The sequence below is a fragment of the Triturus cristatus genome, chromosome 8, assembly GCF_964204655.1.
Source record: "Triturus cristatus chromosome 8, aTriCri1.1, whole genome shotgun sequence".
NCBI classification, from domain to species: Eukaryota; Metazoa; Chordata; class Amphibia; order Caudata; family Salamandridae; genus Triturus; species Triturus cristatus.
The window spans coordinates 68,271,127-68,285,514 of NC_140591.1; the positions used below are offsets into that span (position 1 = coordinate 68,271,127).

The 14,388-nt window shown below is 47.0% G+C and overlaps 1 protein-coding gene across 2 annotated transcripts in view; it reads left to right on the forward strand.

Moving 5' to 3' along the window:
* LOC146801342 (uncharacterized) overlaps positions 1-14,388 on the forward strand; it is a 425,312-nt gene that overhangs the window by 262,156 nt on the left and 148,768 nt on the right. For both annotated transcript variants that reach the window (XM_085620993.1, XM_085620994.1), the window contains exon 8: positions 4,638-4,724. In XM_085620993.1, coding sequence (XP_085477119.1) covers positions 4,638-4,724 — 87 coding nt within the window. The remainder of the gene's footprint in view (positions 1-4,637; positions 4,725-14,388) is intronic.

The window sequence follows — 14,388 nt, forward strand, 5'->3', positions numbered from 1 at the left end:
TGTATGCGGTCCACTGGATATTCCCGTGAATTTCATGCTAGTTTGATGGACATACCATTTGACAGTTCACAACTTTTTGGGGACAAGGCAGATGCTGGCTTTGAAGCCTTAAGGAAAGCAGAACTGCGGTGCATTCTTGGGGGCATTCTTGGGCTTGTCTACCTTCCTCCATGCCAGCCGCACCAACAGTTCTGCCCTCTCTGTGTCCTTGATAGAAGTTTTCAACATCGCCACCAACTGCTTCCAGCTCAGCTCTCCCCTCAGTCTTTTCTTGGTTGGCAGCTCAGCTCCCCTCTTTGTATTTTTGTCCGGCAGCATTAGTAACCACAAACTCTGGGGGCAGCAGGAACAGTGGGCAGCCCAGTCCATCACCCTTCTGGCTGCTGTCACCTCCAAACCTCTTTAGCGTTTCTTTGGTGACACACAGCCACCATGTCGGAGGCAGGATCTGGCACTTTATGCCATGGTATCAAGCCACAACTTTGGATAAGTGGGAATTGTAGATTGTCCTGTGGGGTTATGCCTTACCATTCCATAAAACCCCACCATTTCCACCATCCCCAGAATGACTGACAGAGGACCATCTGCCCCTTTTACGGCAGAAAGTACAGGATCTTTTGGCCTTAGGGGCTGTGGAGTGTGTGCCGATGTCAGCTATGTTGTGGTTGTTATCCCCGCTACTTTCTGGTGCCAAGAAAGGACAGAGGCTTCCTCCCTATTTTAGACCAGTGCCCTTTCAATGCCTGCAGAGTGTGAATTCAACATGCTCGACTTGGCCCAGGTCTTGTCTGCCCTAGACCCTGGAGACTGGATGGTAGCATTGGTCCTGCAGGATTGCTTATTTCACATCCCTGCCATGGTTGCAGCACGTTTTTGGAGGTCAGGGGTTCCAGTCTTGCATAAACTCGCCCACCCACCTCCAGACAAAGGCGGACCTCTTAACATAGTGGGAGTTCATAATCAAGGTGCCAAAGTCACACCTGACCTTCTAGTCAGGCACTCCAGATGGAATATGTGAGCACTACAGTGGGATCTGAAGTTTCATTTGGGCACAGCGTCAGGGGGATCTCTCTGATCAGGTTCAGATTTTGAAAGAGACTGCAAAAGAACTGCTATAGTGGCTGCTGGACCGCGATTGGGTCAGTAGAAGAGACTCCCCCCCCCCCCCCCCATTTCTACCTACCTCTCTCAGAGTTGACAGGTGTGACTGAGGCATTATTTCAGGTTTGGGGGTGCCACCTGGGAGGGGTGGCGATCAGAGGCCTCTGGACTCCGGTGGAAGCTCGGCACCACATCATCCTGTTTGAGCTGTGAGGTTTGTTCACAAACAGCACCGCTGCCATGTGCTACTGCAGCAAGCAGGACGGGGTGGGGTTGTGGACTTGGCCGTAATGTTGGGAATTTTCCCTGGTGGTTCAGCAGCTGGCTGGATCTTTGAATGCCAGGGCAGATTAACTCAGACAGTGACGGCTTGTTCACAAATGGAAGTTGCATCCAGAGGTGGGGCAAGATCTTTTGCAAGACTGGGGAGAACCTTGGCTCGATCTCTTGGCCACTGCAGAGAACCTATGATGTTATGGGCATTGGAGTTTCCAAAGCATCTCTCGTTCTGTAATGTATCACTCCTGTGTGCCTTCCCGCTGATACCTCTCCTGTCCCATGTTCTGAATAAGTCAATCCAAGGTAAAGACGTGATTCTGGCAACTGGTGTCTCTCGACCATGTCTGTATACACCTGCCTTTTGGACAACTTTGTGGAATGGTGCACAGCCAAGTCAATTGACCCACTTCATGTCACATGTCCGAGGTTTTGTTGTTTGCATTGTCCCTATCCCAGGCAATTATTTGCTTTGGGCACCGTTAAAGTATACCTGTCGGCTGTTTCTGCCTTTTTACAGTTGCTGGTCCAATCTTCTTTATTTAAATAATCAGTTGTAAGTGTCCTCCTGGCAACCATCAAGCGTTTTTCCTTTGAATTTGCATTCTTTCGTGGCCTCCTTTACAACCGTGTTCAAGAGCAGCGTTGGTTTGTTAGAGCCCAGCATGATTTTATCTTGATTTTGTAACTTGGGTGGTCAAAAGTAAACAGGAACTTCTAAGAACAAGCAATATTGACTACCTGTGAATACAGCTTTCCAAGCATTATAGTAATCCTCAACTTTCTACACTCCCCAATCATCTGCGTAGTAGTGTGGACCCTTCTAAGGAAGTGTAGCAGGAAAGGATGGCCTGCATGATGCTGAAAAGCTGAGTGGACTTGTGTTAGGAGCATGGTGTTATTGAGCACTGCACACAGAATCCCTGAGGTCTTAATCGCAGACCTGCATTGTCCAAGTACACTCATTGCTAAAAGACCACAGCAGTATTTTATGAACAATTCTGTTAAGAGGAAGCACAGATGAAGTTCATTTGAACGAAACACATTGACTGTTGTTGTGTCATTTTAACATAATCTTTGGACTCTAATAAAGAAGATAAAAGTAACAACCATTTCCGGTTGTCAAGACTACGCTTTTAATATGATGTGACTATTTCTGTGGAATAGTATGTAATAGGGTGCATCATGATTGAAAATAATTTCCTATATCAAGTAGCAGCACCGTCAGCAGCTAGTGCTGCAGAAAGCATACACTAATTAGTGATAAGAAACGGGGTTGGAAGTGTGTATTTTTTACCTACCTGCTATATAAAGTGTTAGGTAAATCACCAGTTCTGTTACGTTATCTTAAGGCGTAACAATGTATGTTTTGCCCTTCTCTGTTTATTATGCCCTAGTAGGACTTGAATTTGTTTCAACATTTCTCATGTGTTCTCATTTCAAACCAATGCATAGGACTATCTGTTGCTGGATCATTCTCTGCATTAAGATCTGCTGTGCATTGGCTAAAAAGCATCCTCCGGAATGCGTGCATTCTCATTCCACCAGAATGGCATGTCTAGTGCCTTTCCTGGACATTTGCTGGCCAAGTGGGCGTCCCTTCATACGTTCATGAAGCACTGCTGTTCGGACAGTGTCCTCCATCTAGACAAGCACGTTACCTGCTCGTCTAACAGGACAGTTTGAGTCAGTTCATAGTTCCTTCACCGGGGATATTCTGCTTTGATATTTATTGAAAAGGTGAGCAAAACGAGTGCATTCTGCTTGAATATGCAGGGACAGCAGCACAAAGGGGAATATTGCCAAAAGAGGTTGTGTGTCATGCAAGAAGAACATGGTTCCCTGCCTGATTTGTGAAATGAAAGTAAATAGAAAGATTGTGAGAGTCATGGTTGATTCGAGTGCATGATATCTCATAATAGGGAGGATATAGTCGAGGTCTATAAAGATGAGACATTGATGCCCTCTCATGTCAAATTGAGAGCCACAACAGGAAGCAGATAGAGGTAGTGGGATATTTTGATGCCACCATTGAATGCAAGGGCTACAGCAGTTGTGTGTGAAGAGTGATGTAAATGCTAGAAATCTAGAGTGGACAAAAGGGAAATATCCTGAACTTTTCAGGGTAGAGTTGGGTCTCCTGAAAGGGTTTAAACACAAAACCATATTTTGGGAGAGTGCAAAGCCCATAGTATGTAAGGTGAAGGCAGTACCCTTGTCCTTAAGAACAGATTTGAATACCAATTTAAACAGGCTATAAGAGGATAGAATTATCAAGTCTATATAGGCATTCAACTGGTTTGCCCGTGACATAGAATGCAAGTGATGGATTACTGGACTTTGAAAGATTTAACATTTTTAATTACCCCTGAAGATGCATACAAATTTTGATTAATGTCCATTGAACTTGTGTCTGCATCAGCGGTGTTCCAGAGGACGATGCACAATTTGTTGGGCAAAATTCTAAATATCACATAGTTCCATGATGAAATATTGCTGTATGGTGATGACTGTGAGGAGCGTAATCGAGTGCGGATGCTGCTTTCGAATGTGCTAAGAGTGGGCTTACCATAAAGCAGGAGAAATGCAAGAGTGGCACAAGTGGAGTGTGCTATCTCAGTGACAAAACTTCACCAACAAAGAGCAACTTCAAAAATATCTAGGGTTCTTGGGAGTAGTGTGGCAACATTTATGACAACTTAAACTGAGAATTCAAACCAAATGCACAGGTTGGTCAAGTAAGATGCCAGGTTTGACTGGTCTTCTAGTCTGACCTTTTTCAAGTTGAAGGATGAAGTCTGTGTTGCTCAGTGCTTGATACCATGTGACACCAAATTACGCACATTTGTAAATGAATGTATTACTGAGCAGGTGTTGTCTTTATGCAGGTGGGGGGTGTAAAGGAAGTGGTGGCAGCCTATGCCTCATGGTCCTTGAAACACACGAAACAGAGTTATTCTATAATAGAGAAGGAGGCACTGGCTTGTTACTGGTGTGTCTCATATTTTAAGCCTTGCGTCTGGGGCAGCAAATTTCAGGTCTGCTTTGAGAAGAGTGAGAGACACTAGTCTGTTTTCCTTTTCTCCAAAGTGGATGCAATAGGCAAGATCCCCTTGGGGCCAATGAAATCTTTCCTGGTGTACCCTCGATTTGGGGGGTTCTTGACAGCCCTTTGTTTTCATTTTATTTTCTTGTTCATTTATATGACAGTTTGAGTTCTCATAACTGGTATTCTTCTACATGTTTTTATGATTTAACAGGAGTTTTTGCACGCCAACGAACTGCAAATGACGAAGCCCAAGGTGACAATGCTAATTGTCCTGCAGAACGGACCACCTTGTTGAAGGGTAAGATGCTCATTTCTGATGAAGAGTACCATTCTATCCCTACACTTTTGTTCTCCGCTACAAGCAAACCCATCTTCCTTTGGTCCGCCAGAGGCAGGGTTTGAAATTTACCAAAGAAGAGTCATTGCTGCCAGGGACACAGTACCTGCTTCTGTCTTAAGAGTTTTTGTGCAGTTCCAGTACAAATAATAGAATTTTGCAGAGAAGTGCCAGAAGGACCTATAAAATGTGTGTGACAGCTTCAGAAAAGGGAATGTTATGTTACATGTGTTGTTTCAATTTGGTTGCACATAAGATGACCCGACCTTTAGGGTTCTGGAATGTTTTTCCTTAGGTTTGGAACCTTTTGGAGTGGCCTGGAAGATGCATAGCTGTTTGCTGTGCTTCACTAATTTGTGCCTCTTATTTGAAATAAACCTTCTTGGAAAATACATTAATTTGTTTGGAAATGACTTTACAAAAGTGGCGACGAGTACCTGAGGCACCATATCGAAGGTGTGCATGGATCCCTGCATTCCTTTTCTATGCTTAACCTGAAAAGAATAGGGTTGCAGAGAAAGAAACCATATAAGGTGTCTGGGGTTGCACCCCTTGGTCCTGTATATCCAAGTGGGGATAGTATGGTCATCATTATGAAAGAGAACGTGGCGAGCTTTAGAATAATATTTGAGCTTGTCAATGGCCCACTTGATGGGCAGGTTTTCTTTCTCGATTGTAGGGTACTTTAACTCACAAGGGAACGGCTTCCTGCTTATAGAATGGTCCTGGTGGTCATTCAACTGAGAGAGAACAGCACCCAACCCTATGTTAGAAATGTCAGTTTGCAAAATAAATGATTTCGCAAAATTAGGAGATTGTAGAACAGGATGTGAAGAAATAACATGCTGTAAATTTGAAAATACCTGTAGGGCTGTCTCAAGAGGGTTCATACAGGCTGAAGAACTCTTGGACGCACTCAACATGCCAGTAAGAGTGGTAATAACTTAAAAGGCCCAGGAAACCTCTCACTTCACGCTTACATTTGGGAAGAGGATCTTCAGTGATGGCCTTAACTTTCTTCTCCTGAGGTTCGATTACACCATTCCGTATGAGGTATCCCAAATAAATACTTAACCTTACTATAAGCAAACTTCAATTTCTTTCAATGGTTTGGAGACCTGCCTCTTAAAGGGCATTTAACATGGTTGATAGTTGACTTAAATGGTCCTGCCAATGAGGACTGAAGATAACAATATTTATAAATTTGAAGCAGCATATTGCCGATGGGGTTCCAGGAATTGCTTCATGAGTCTTTGAAAAGTAGCTGGAGCCCCATTTAATTCAAAAGGTAGTGCAGTTAATTGACAGAGAACGTGAGAGGGGGACAAAGACAGTTTTCTTTTTATCTTCTATTCTAAAGCGGACCTGCCAGAATCTTTTCTTTAGGATTATGGTAGAAATATATTTGGATTCCCCTAATTGCTCAATCATCTCGCGGATTAGTGGGAGTGGGTAATTGTCAAACTTGCAGACTATATTGACGGCTCTGAAATCTATACAGAAATGAATACTACCATCAGGTTTAGGGACTAGAACTATACAGGAGAGGACCACTCCCTAGAGGACGGTTCTATGGTCCCCATTTCTAACATTTGCTTGACCTCCCTGTGTATTGATTTTGTCTGAGCCTCTGGTATTCTGTAAGGTTGGTATTTTATTACAACTACAGGTTCTGTCATAGTAGCATAAGAGATAAAAGGTGTCCTACCTGGTAGGTCTGAGAAAAGTGAGTAGAAGTGAATAGGTGTGTGTGTCAGCTCTTGTTTTTGATCTATACTAAGAGCGTCTCCCCTGGGAAACCTAATTTAGTGTGTTACCTGATTTCAGACTCTGAGTACCTAACTTAAACTCTTAGTGAGGGGGTCACAACCACTTCATAAGTAGATTAATATTTTTTTTGTTTGCGTGTTCTGGACATTTGTAACTTATATGTGAGCTTTCCTTCCCTTTCGACTTTTCGATAGGGTCCTTGCTATTCAGCTTTAAGCTTATTTTTATTGGAGGGTAACAACACCAATACCCAATCCCCTACTTTTAATTCTCTCCATTTCATTCTCTTATTATAGAAGTATTGTTGTCTCTGATGGGTTTTGTCTATTTGGGTCGTGGCTTATTCTCATAATTTCCCTAGTCTAGTTTTCAGTTGAATGGTATACTCTAGAAGGGTTTTGTCATCTTATGATGTCTCTTTCCAGGCATCTTGAATCATCTCAAGAAGGGTTCTTGGCTTTCTCCCATAAAGGAGCTCAAAGGAAGAGCATCCTAAGCTACTCTGAACCTTATTATGGATGACGTATAGGTCTAACGGCAGCAATTTATACCAGTTCTTGCCTTCATCTGTCATCCTTTTTTAGGGTTCCATTATAGCGCTCCACCAAGCCATCTTTGCAGATGTCAAACTGTGGAACGCAAGTGTTTTATCCCCAAATTTTGACAGTTCTGCTGAATTAATTTGGAAATGAATGAGGTACCTTGATCGGGTAAGATCACCTTTGGGAAAGTCACTCAAAAAATCTCAATCATGTGTGTAGTGTGAATTTTTGTAGCAGTCTCTTCTGTTTTTTGTTTTTTTTAATGTCGTTTCATTAAACAAACGTCAGCGTTAGTGCACATCATTATTACATTCTGTTGTTGGTAATACATATATGGCATCATACATTTATTTTTCTGTGGTACGCTGTCAATAGGGAGTCGACAGTTCAGTCTAAAGGGATCTCCCACGAGTGAACCCTACTCTCCCACCCCCCACCCCCATCTAGAGAACCTGGCCTCCCTCATACGTCCCTATATACCTCCTACTGACTCCATACTTTTTCCCATTTCTTGGGGCAGCCTCTGCTTTCATAAATTGTTTTCTCAGCAGTTCAAAACCAATCCATGTCCATTTTCCAGCGTGTCACTGTCGGTGGTTGGACGGCAACCCCACGCCCCAGCGATATTTCTATTGGCCACCATCGCAGCTACTAGCAGCCATATTCTTTGATATTGATGCCACACCTGTTCACCAGACACTTACATTACATGCCACCTAGACTCCATAGGCACCGCCTGCCCAGTAACCTCAGACATTACCTTTGTCACCTTCCCCCAGAATTGTTGTATAATTGGGCAGCCCCAAATTATATGGAAGAAGGTTCCTCTCTGTTTACATCCCCTTCGGCAGTCTTCTGTAAGGATGCGACCCAGCTTAAACATGAGTGTGCTAGTAGAGTAAGACCTATGTAGTATTCTCAGCTGAACCAGTCGGAATCTTGCCCTAATCGCGACTTCTCTGGGGCTTTGCACGGCTTCCGTCCAATCGTCATCTTCTAGTAAGCCTAAGTCCGTCTCCCATGCCTCTCGCAGCTTTGCAAGAGGATCCGGAGAGTTATTGATAATCTTCCAATACGTACATGAGAGTGCCTTTTCGGGTATCAGATCTAACACTAGTCTGTCTTCTATCGGGCTATATTCGGGGAGCTGCTCCCCTTCTTTTAGATGTTTGCGCAGTGCATGTCTTAGTTGTATGTATCGATACTGTTCCGACTCAGCTAGCTGATACTCTTTTTGGAGATCCCCGCCATACATCTTCCAGACGTACTATATCCATCAGTTTCCATTTACCAAACCCCTGTAGTTTCCCCACTTCACGAAGTAGGTCACTATCCCACAAAGGGGTCTGTTCCGTCAGTCTGTTAGCCCACCTGAGGAATCTGTTGGTCTTCATCCACACATCTATCACGGTCTTAGTATGGGCCCCATCGCCCAATGGTCCACGCGGTATGCCGGGTCACTCCTGTCCGTGAATACCCAGTCATTGATTACCATTAGCTGTGATGCCCAGTAGTACTTACGGATGTGCGGTATGGCCAGGCCACCGTCATACACACCTCTTTGTAACTTGACTAATGCGATCCTTGAATCCCCTCCATCCCACAATAATGTCCTTAGCACCCCGTCTACATCTCTAAAGAATTTGTCCGGTACTGGGCATGGGGTGTTTTGCAGAATATACAACATTTGGGGTAGCAACATCATTTTGAAGAGAACCGCTGTCCCCATAAGGGATATTGGCAGTGTTCTCCAGTGGGCAACATCCCTCCTCAATCTGTCTAGCTGCGGTTGTAGGTTCTCTGCCAGAAATTCAGCATCTGTTTTAGCTATCTGTATACCCAGGTACTTAAAACTTTCTCTAACCTGTAGGTTGGTATCTGCACCGAGTATCAGCAGTGGTCCATTCGATAACATGTATAGAAGAGATTTATTCCAGTTAATCTGGTATCTTGAGTATCCCCCATTTAAAGATTTGTAGCAGTCGGTTCACTGTGAATCGTGGCCTAAATGCATTACCCCGTATAAATGTCTAATATTGAGTCTGGTACTTCGACGAGGCATAAAACCAGACTGATCTGGGTGTATCAAAGTCGTGATTGGTTCAAGAAGTTGGTTTACCAATACCTTAGCTAGGATTTTAACCTCCATGTTGGCCCACTTTGGGAATCACTACAATGGTCGCAGTTTGCTGATCTATCGGTAGACACCCCTTGTCCCTCGCTTCATTAAACATTCCCCGTAGGTACGGGGCCACTATACTTGCTGTGCATTTAAAGAGCTCCACGGCCAGCCCATTTTATCCCAGCGCCTTCCCTGCCTGTAGGTCCTGGATAGCGCCTATTATTTCTTCTGTCGTGATGTCTTCCTCGATACGTTCCCTATCTTCGGCGGACAACTCTGGAAATCTCATTGCAACAGTTCACTGCAGTCAGCCTCTGTTCTACTGGGTGTGGACGTATATATCTCCTCATAGTAGTCCGCAAAGACTCGCCTCATGTCCTCCCCTTTAGTAAACGTGTTCCCGAGTTCGTCACGTATTTCTGCAACCCAGTTCCTGTCTCCGTCTCACTTTTTGAGCCAGGCAATAATTGTATTAGTTTGTCCCCCAGATCATACACTAATCTCTGTGTGGCCAGCGCTGCCGATCTTGCAGCGTTACTTGCCAGATCTCGTAGTTCCTGTCTCTTGAGGTCTAAGCAGTGCGCTAATTCCTGATTAGCTCTCCCTCTCTCTAGAAAGCATGCCTCCATTTCGACCACTGCTGCCTCCAGTTTATCCCATTGTACTCTTTTCTTTATTACTACCACCTATACAGGCCTGGACATACCCTCTTATAGCTGGTTTAAATGCTTCCCACAAAACGCAGGCCTCCTCCACAGTCCCCTTGTTTTCCTGGAAGTAAAGCTGTGCTCTGTCCCTGACTTTTTGGGTGTTTTCCTTATTTTTAAAGAATCGTGCATTCAGTCTAGGTGGTAGAGTGTGCGTCCGAGTCAGGCCCCTCACCCTCACTTCCACAAGTATGGTCCGAGAAACCTCGCGGGCCAATACGTAGATCGGCGAACCACGCTTCGCTCCCTCTGTGGGTCAGTATGTGATCTAGGCGAGAATAAGTAGCAGGTGTATTGGCGAGTGTCTGGCTTGTGTAACCCCCAGATATCTGTCAGTCCCATGGCTTCTACAAACGCTCGCAGCGGTTCCACCCCTCCCTCTCTGGTGGATGCGGTTTCTCTATCCCAACACCAGTATCCCGGCCGGGAGACCGACCAGCAGGGTCCCCAGCGACGCTTATGCCTCAGACTGCATTGCCCGAGGTATATAACTGGAGACAATATTAATACTTTGTCCCTCCCATGTCCCTGTGAGGGCCACCGACCTTCCCATTGGGTCATGCCAGATCTTGCCCACCACTAATGGAAGACTCAACTTTACCAGTATTCCCACTCCTCGAGATCCGGTCGTATACCTGGCATGGGTGACCAATTTGTATCCGTATCTATCCAGCGCTCGGTATCTATGACCCTTCAGATGTGTTTCCTGGAGCTACGCTATGCCCGGGGAGTGTCGATGTAAGTATTGTAACACTATCATGCACTTAATACAACACCCCAAACCATTCACATTCCATACATGATTTTGAGGCTGGTGGACCCTTGTTGTTCCCTCGGTGTCTCCCTTGTGTGTTATGTCCCGTGCCCTGTGACGTCACAGTCCCCGCTGATGCCATACCAGTGGTAATGACCACCTTTCCTCATCTACTTGATGTGATGCCCTTGAACAATGACTTTGCAATTGTAAAAAACAAACCATATAACAATCAAAAATAACGAAACTTAACATTCCTCCAATATAAATGACCCCCTCCCTGCTACCCTGCTGGTGGATATGACAACTCCCACCTCCCCAACTCGCAGAGTGCCTGTCGTCCCCAATAAAGTAACTAAGAGGTGGTTGGTCGGTGCCAAATCGTGGTAGCTCCCCCTCCCTAAGATTCTATCTAGCCCTTGTCATAAGGATGTTTGGTACATTCCTGTAGCAACACTAAGTCTTTGGAATTGCACCTGGTGCCCCCAAGTCAATGCGTCCATATTTGCACCACCTCCCCCCCGTCCCCCATCATAGAACCTGTTCTTCATTGTCCTCGATACAGCCTCACAATGAAGTCCCAGCTTACAGACCCTCCTTCCATCGTTATTCAAGTCACCGTCTGTGTTGTCTTACTCATTGTTCTCCATCACTATCTTGTGTAGTTCGCGTCTTCTCTCTCGTTGTGAGTTCTGACACACCTTATGCCATCCCTCCAGCCACTCCCATGCATCCTCTGGGGAGCTGAAGTACCATGTTTTCCCTTCGGCTTCGACTCTCAACTTTGCTGGAAACATCATAGAGTACCCGAGTTCTTTAGCCCGTAGTTCCCTTTTCACTGCTTCGAACGCACGCCGTTGCCGTTGGCTGTTTATGTGAAATCAGGAAAGAATCGTATCACAGCGTTTTCGTGTTGTAGGTCTCCATGTTGACATGCCGTCTGCAGGATTGTATCCCTGTCACGGAAATTAAGGATCCTGGCGATAATTGTTCTTGGAGGGGCGCCTGGTTTAGGCTTAGGGACGGGCACCCTGTGTGCGCGTTCGGTAGTAAAATAGTTGGAGATACGCTTTGGTTTTAGCTGATTCAGGATCAAGTCTTCCAGGAAGAGGTCAACACTGGGTCCTTCAATGCCTTCCGGCACTCTCACCACCCTTATGTTGTTCCTACGTGCCCGTCCTTCTTGGTCTTCCAGCTTAGCTGCCATGGTGTCCTGCTGTTTTGTGAGGGCCTGGACCCGTTCTTCCAAACTCTTTGCGGTGGTCTGCAGCTGAGTCGCTTCCTGTTCAGTAGCTGCAACTTTGTCCGCCATTTTCCGTACATCTGCTCTAAGGAGATTGACATCCATTATCACTGCGTCTATTTTAGGGTCAATTGTGCCTTTAAGGTCTGCTATGGCCGCCATGATCGCACTCAGTGAAGATTCTGTTTGTTCTTCCAGTAGGTTGCCTTGGGGTGATGCAGCCTGGATTGGCACCGCATATTTATCCATCTTGTTGGTCTGTGCCCCTGCTTGTCCTTTTGGCTTCATTCGGAGGTTCTGCGCGGCGACTTGGCACCAATGTAAAGGGACTGATTGCTCCAATCCACTAATTCGTCCTCCGTCGCGTGAGCTGTGGTCTTGTCTCCTCCTACTTTATGTATCTCGCGTTTGTGTCAGCCCACACGGTCTCTTTATTATGTGCCGTATACCGAGTCTCTCTTCCTCCCTTTCTATAAGGGCGTTGTCTTTATCTTTCAGGCTATTCTCCGTGTGTGGCACCCTACTACTGTTTGCCTTTGTATTCGTACCGGCGTTTCAGGCCGTGCCTCTAGTGGTCAATATAGGTTGGCTACTGCTGTCCCACGCCTTCAGGGTCCTTGCAGGTATGATCCCTCTCCACTTAGCACTGTTCAGCCGGCAGTGTCTAGGCGATCGGATCCTCCCGACCTCCCAGTTGTTGGACCTGCCTGTGTGATCACTGCTGTGAGCCTGTGTCTCTGTGTGGCTGCGTTCCTGGGTGCCTGGTCAGTCTTTCGCCTCCCTGTAGCTGTTCTCGAGCCACCACCCGGGTCTGCACGCGGCTCCACGGCCTCCCGCACAATATATGGCTCGTCCTGGTCTCGCCCCTGCCACTCACATCGCGGTCGGTCCAGCTCCCACAGCACTCCCTACGGTGACCACCGTGGGACCGACAAAAGGTTGTGGCTGGTCTCTACGCTAAGGGTTTTAATCCGCGCTGCCACGCGCCACCCACGGCTCACCTGTTGCCCACGCAGTCACCTCTGTTGTCGCCCGCGGGGATCACTGGCGTAACGAAAGTTGAGGGGGCCCCTCTTCAAGGTACATGAAGGGGCCCCCACTCCGTAATTAATATGGAGCTCTCAGGCCTGAGTACAGTGCTGAGGGGGCCCCCTGCAGCTCGGGCCCCCCCACCCGCACCACGGGGGCTGCAGGTGCCTGTGTTACGCCCCTGGCGGGGATATAATAACAGCACTCCGGTACGTCTGATCACGCGCCTTTTCACCGGTACGTGTGCTGCCCCTCACCAGCCTCTGCTATATCTTGCCAGAGACGTTCATCTGGCATCGCAGACTCTTTGTGCGGAAGGCCGCCGGGCTGCCGATCCGCTCTTGCAACAGCACTAGGGAGCATCTGGCAATGCGGAGGAGCCAGGCCGTGTCTGCAACTCCTCGGGTCCGCTGAGGCCTCTCTGTGCGGTGGTGTCTACTCGCTGAGGGTAGCCACCTGTTTCACTCGCCACAGTCCTCTGGTACCATAGATCAACAAGGCGTCTGTACATCAGCTCTTTCCAGCCAGTTCCACGCCACAGGCCGCGTCAAATTTCTTCATCCTCGCTGGGCAGCCGTCGATCATAGTGCCAATATCAGCAACAATTCTCAGTTCTCATACCACAACATACATAAATAAACCACAAGACACCTTCTCAGTTTTCGTACAGCAAAATACATAAATAAACCACACAACACTTTGTTAGTGGAGAAAATTGCTGCAGGTTTATTTGCATAACAAATATGCCAACATGGTGGACTATCTTACGGGCGATCCAAGGGCAGGCCAGCCCTTATGCCGCCTGCCCGCCTGATGAGCCAAATTACACCGTGGCTGTCGCCAGTCGGTAGGTACCAATTTTGGGAGGGGCCACCCCTCCCATCACACTTACTCACATCCCCCCAAAGGGGGGCTGAGCATTCCAGGCAGCCCTCGGTTGCTCAGGCCCACAACCGCCATAGGACTAACGGGGCGCCGTCGATCTTCCAGCGGACAACGCTAAGACATCCCTGGGTATACTTGGCTTTGCACCCTTATTGTGCTGCTGCATGTAGTACCCTTCTGTACCTTGCAGACTCTGGATCGCCCTGTAACTCCTCCACAGCTCTGGGGGTGGCCACCGTCACAACCAGGGCCCCCCCCAAGGTAGGCATCTTTACCTCCATCCTGCTGATTACCGGGCCTCTCCCCGGTCCAGACAAAAGAAGTCCAAGCCCATATAGGACCGGAGACCAGCATGCCCCTTCTGGACAGGTGCTTCCATCCTTTCTAAGCTCCCTGTGGACTATAGACTGACACCCCCCTGTCCGGGCTGCTGCTTCTACAGAAGCTGTTCCAGTGCCTGCTCAATTACACCATCCCTCCCAGGGTGGCTTATGGCCGGCTGTCCCCTCAAATGCCTTGGGATTCCCACCGCCCCACCTGTTAGCATGTCCTGCTGAGTCTGCAACTCGGAGG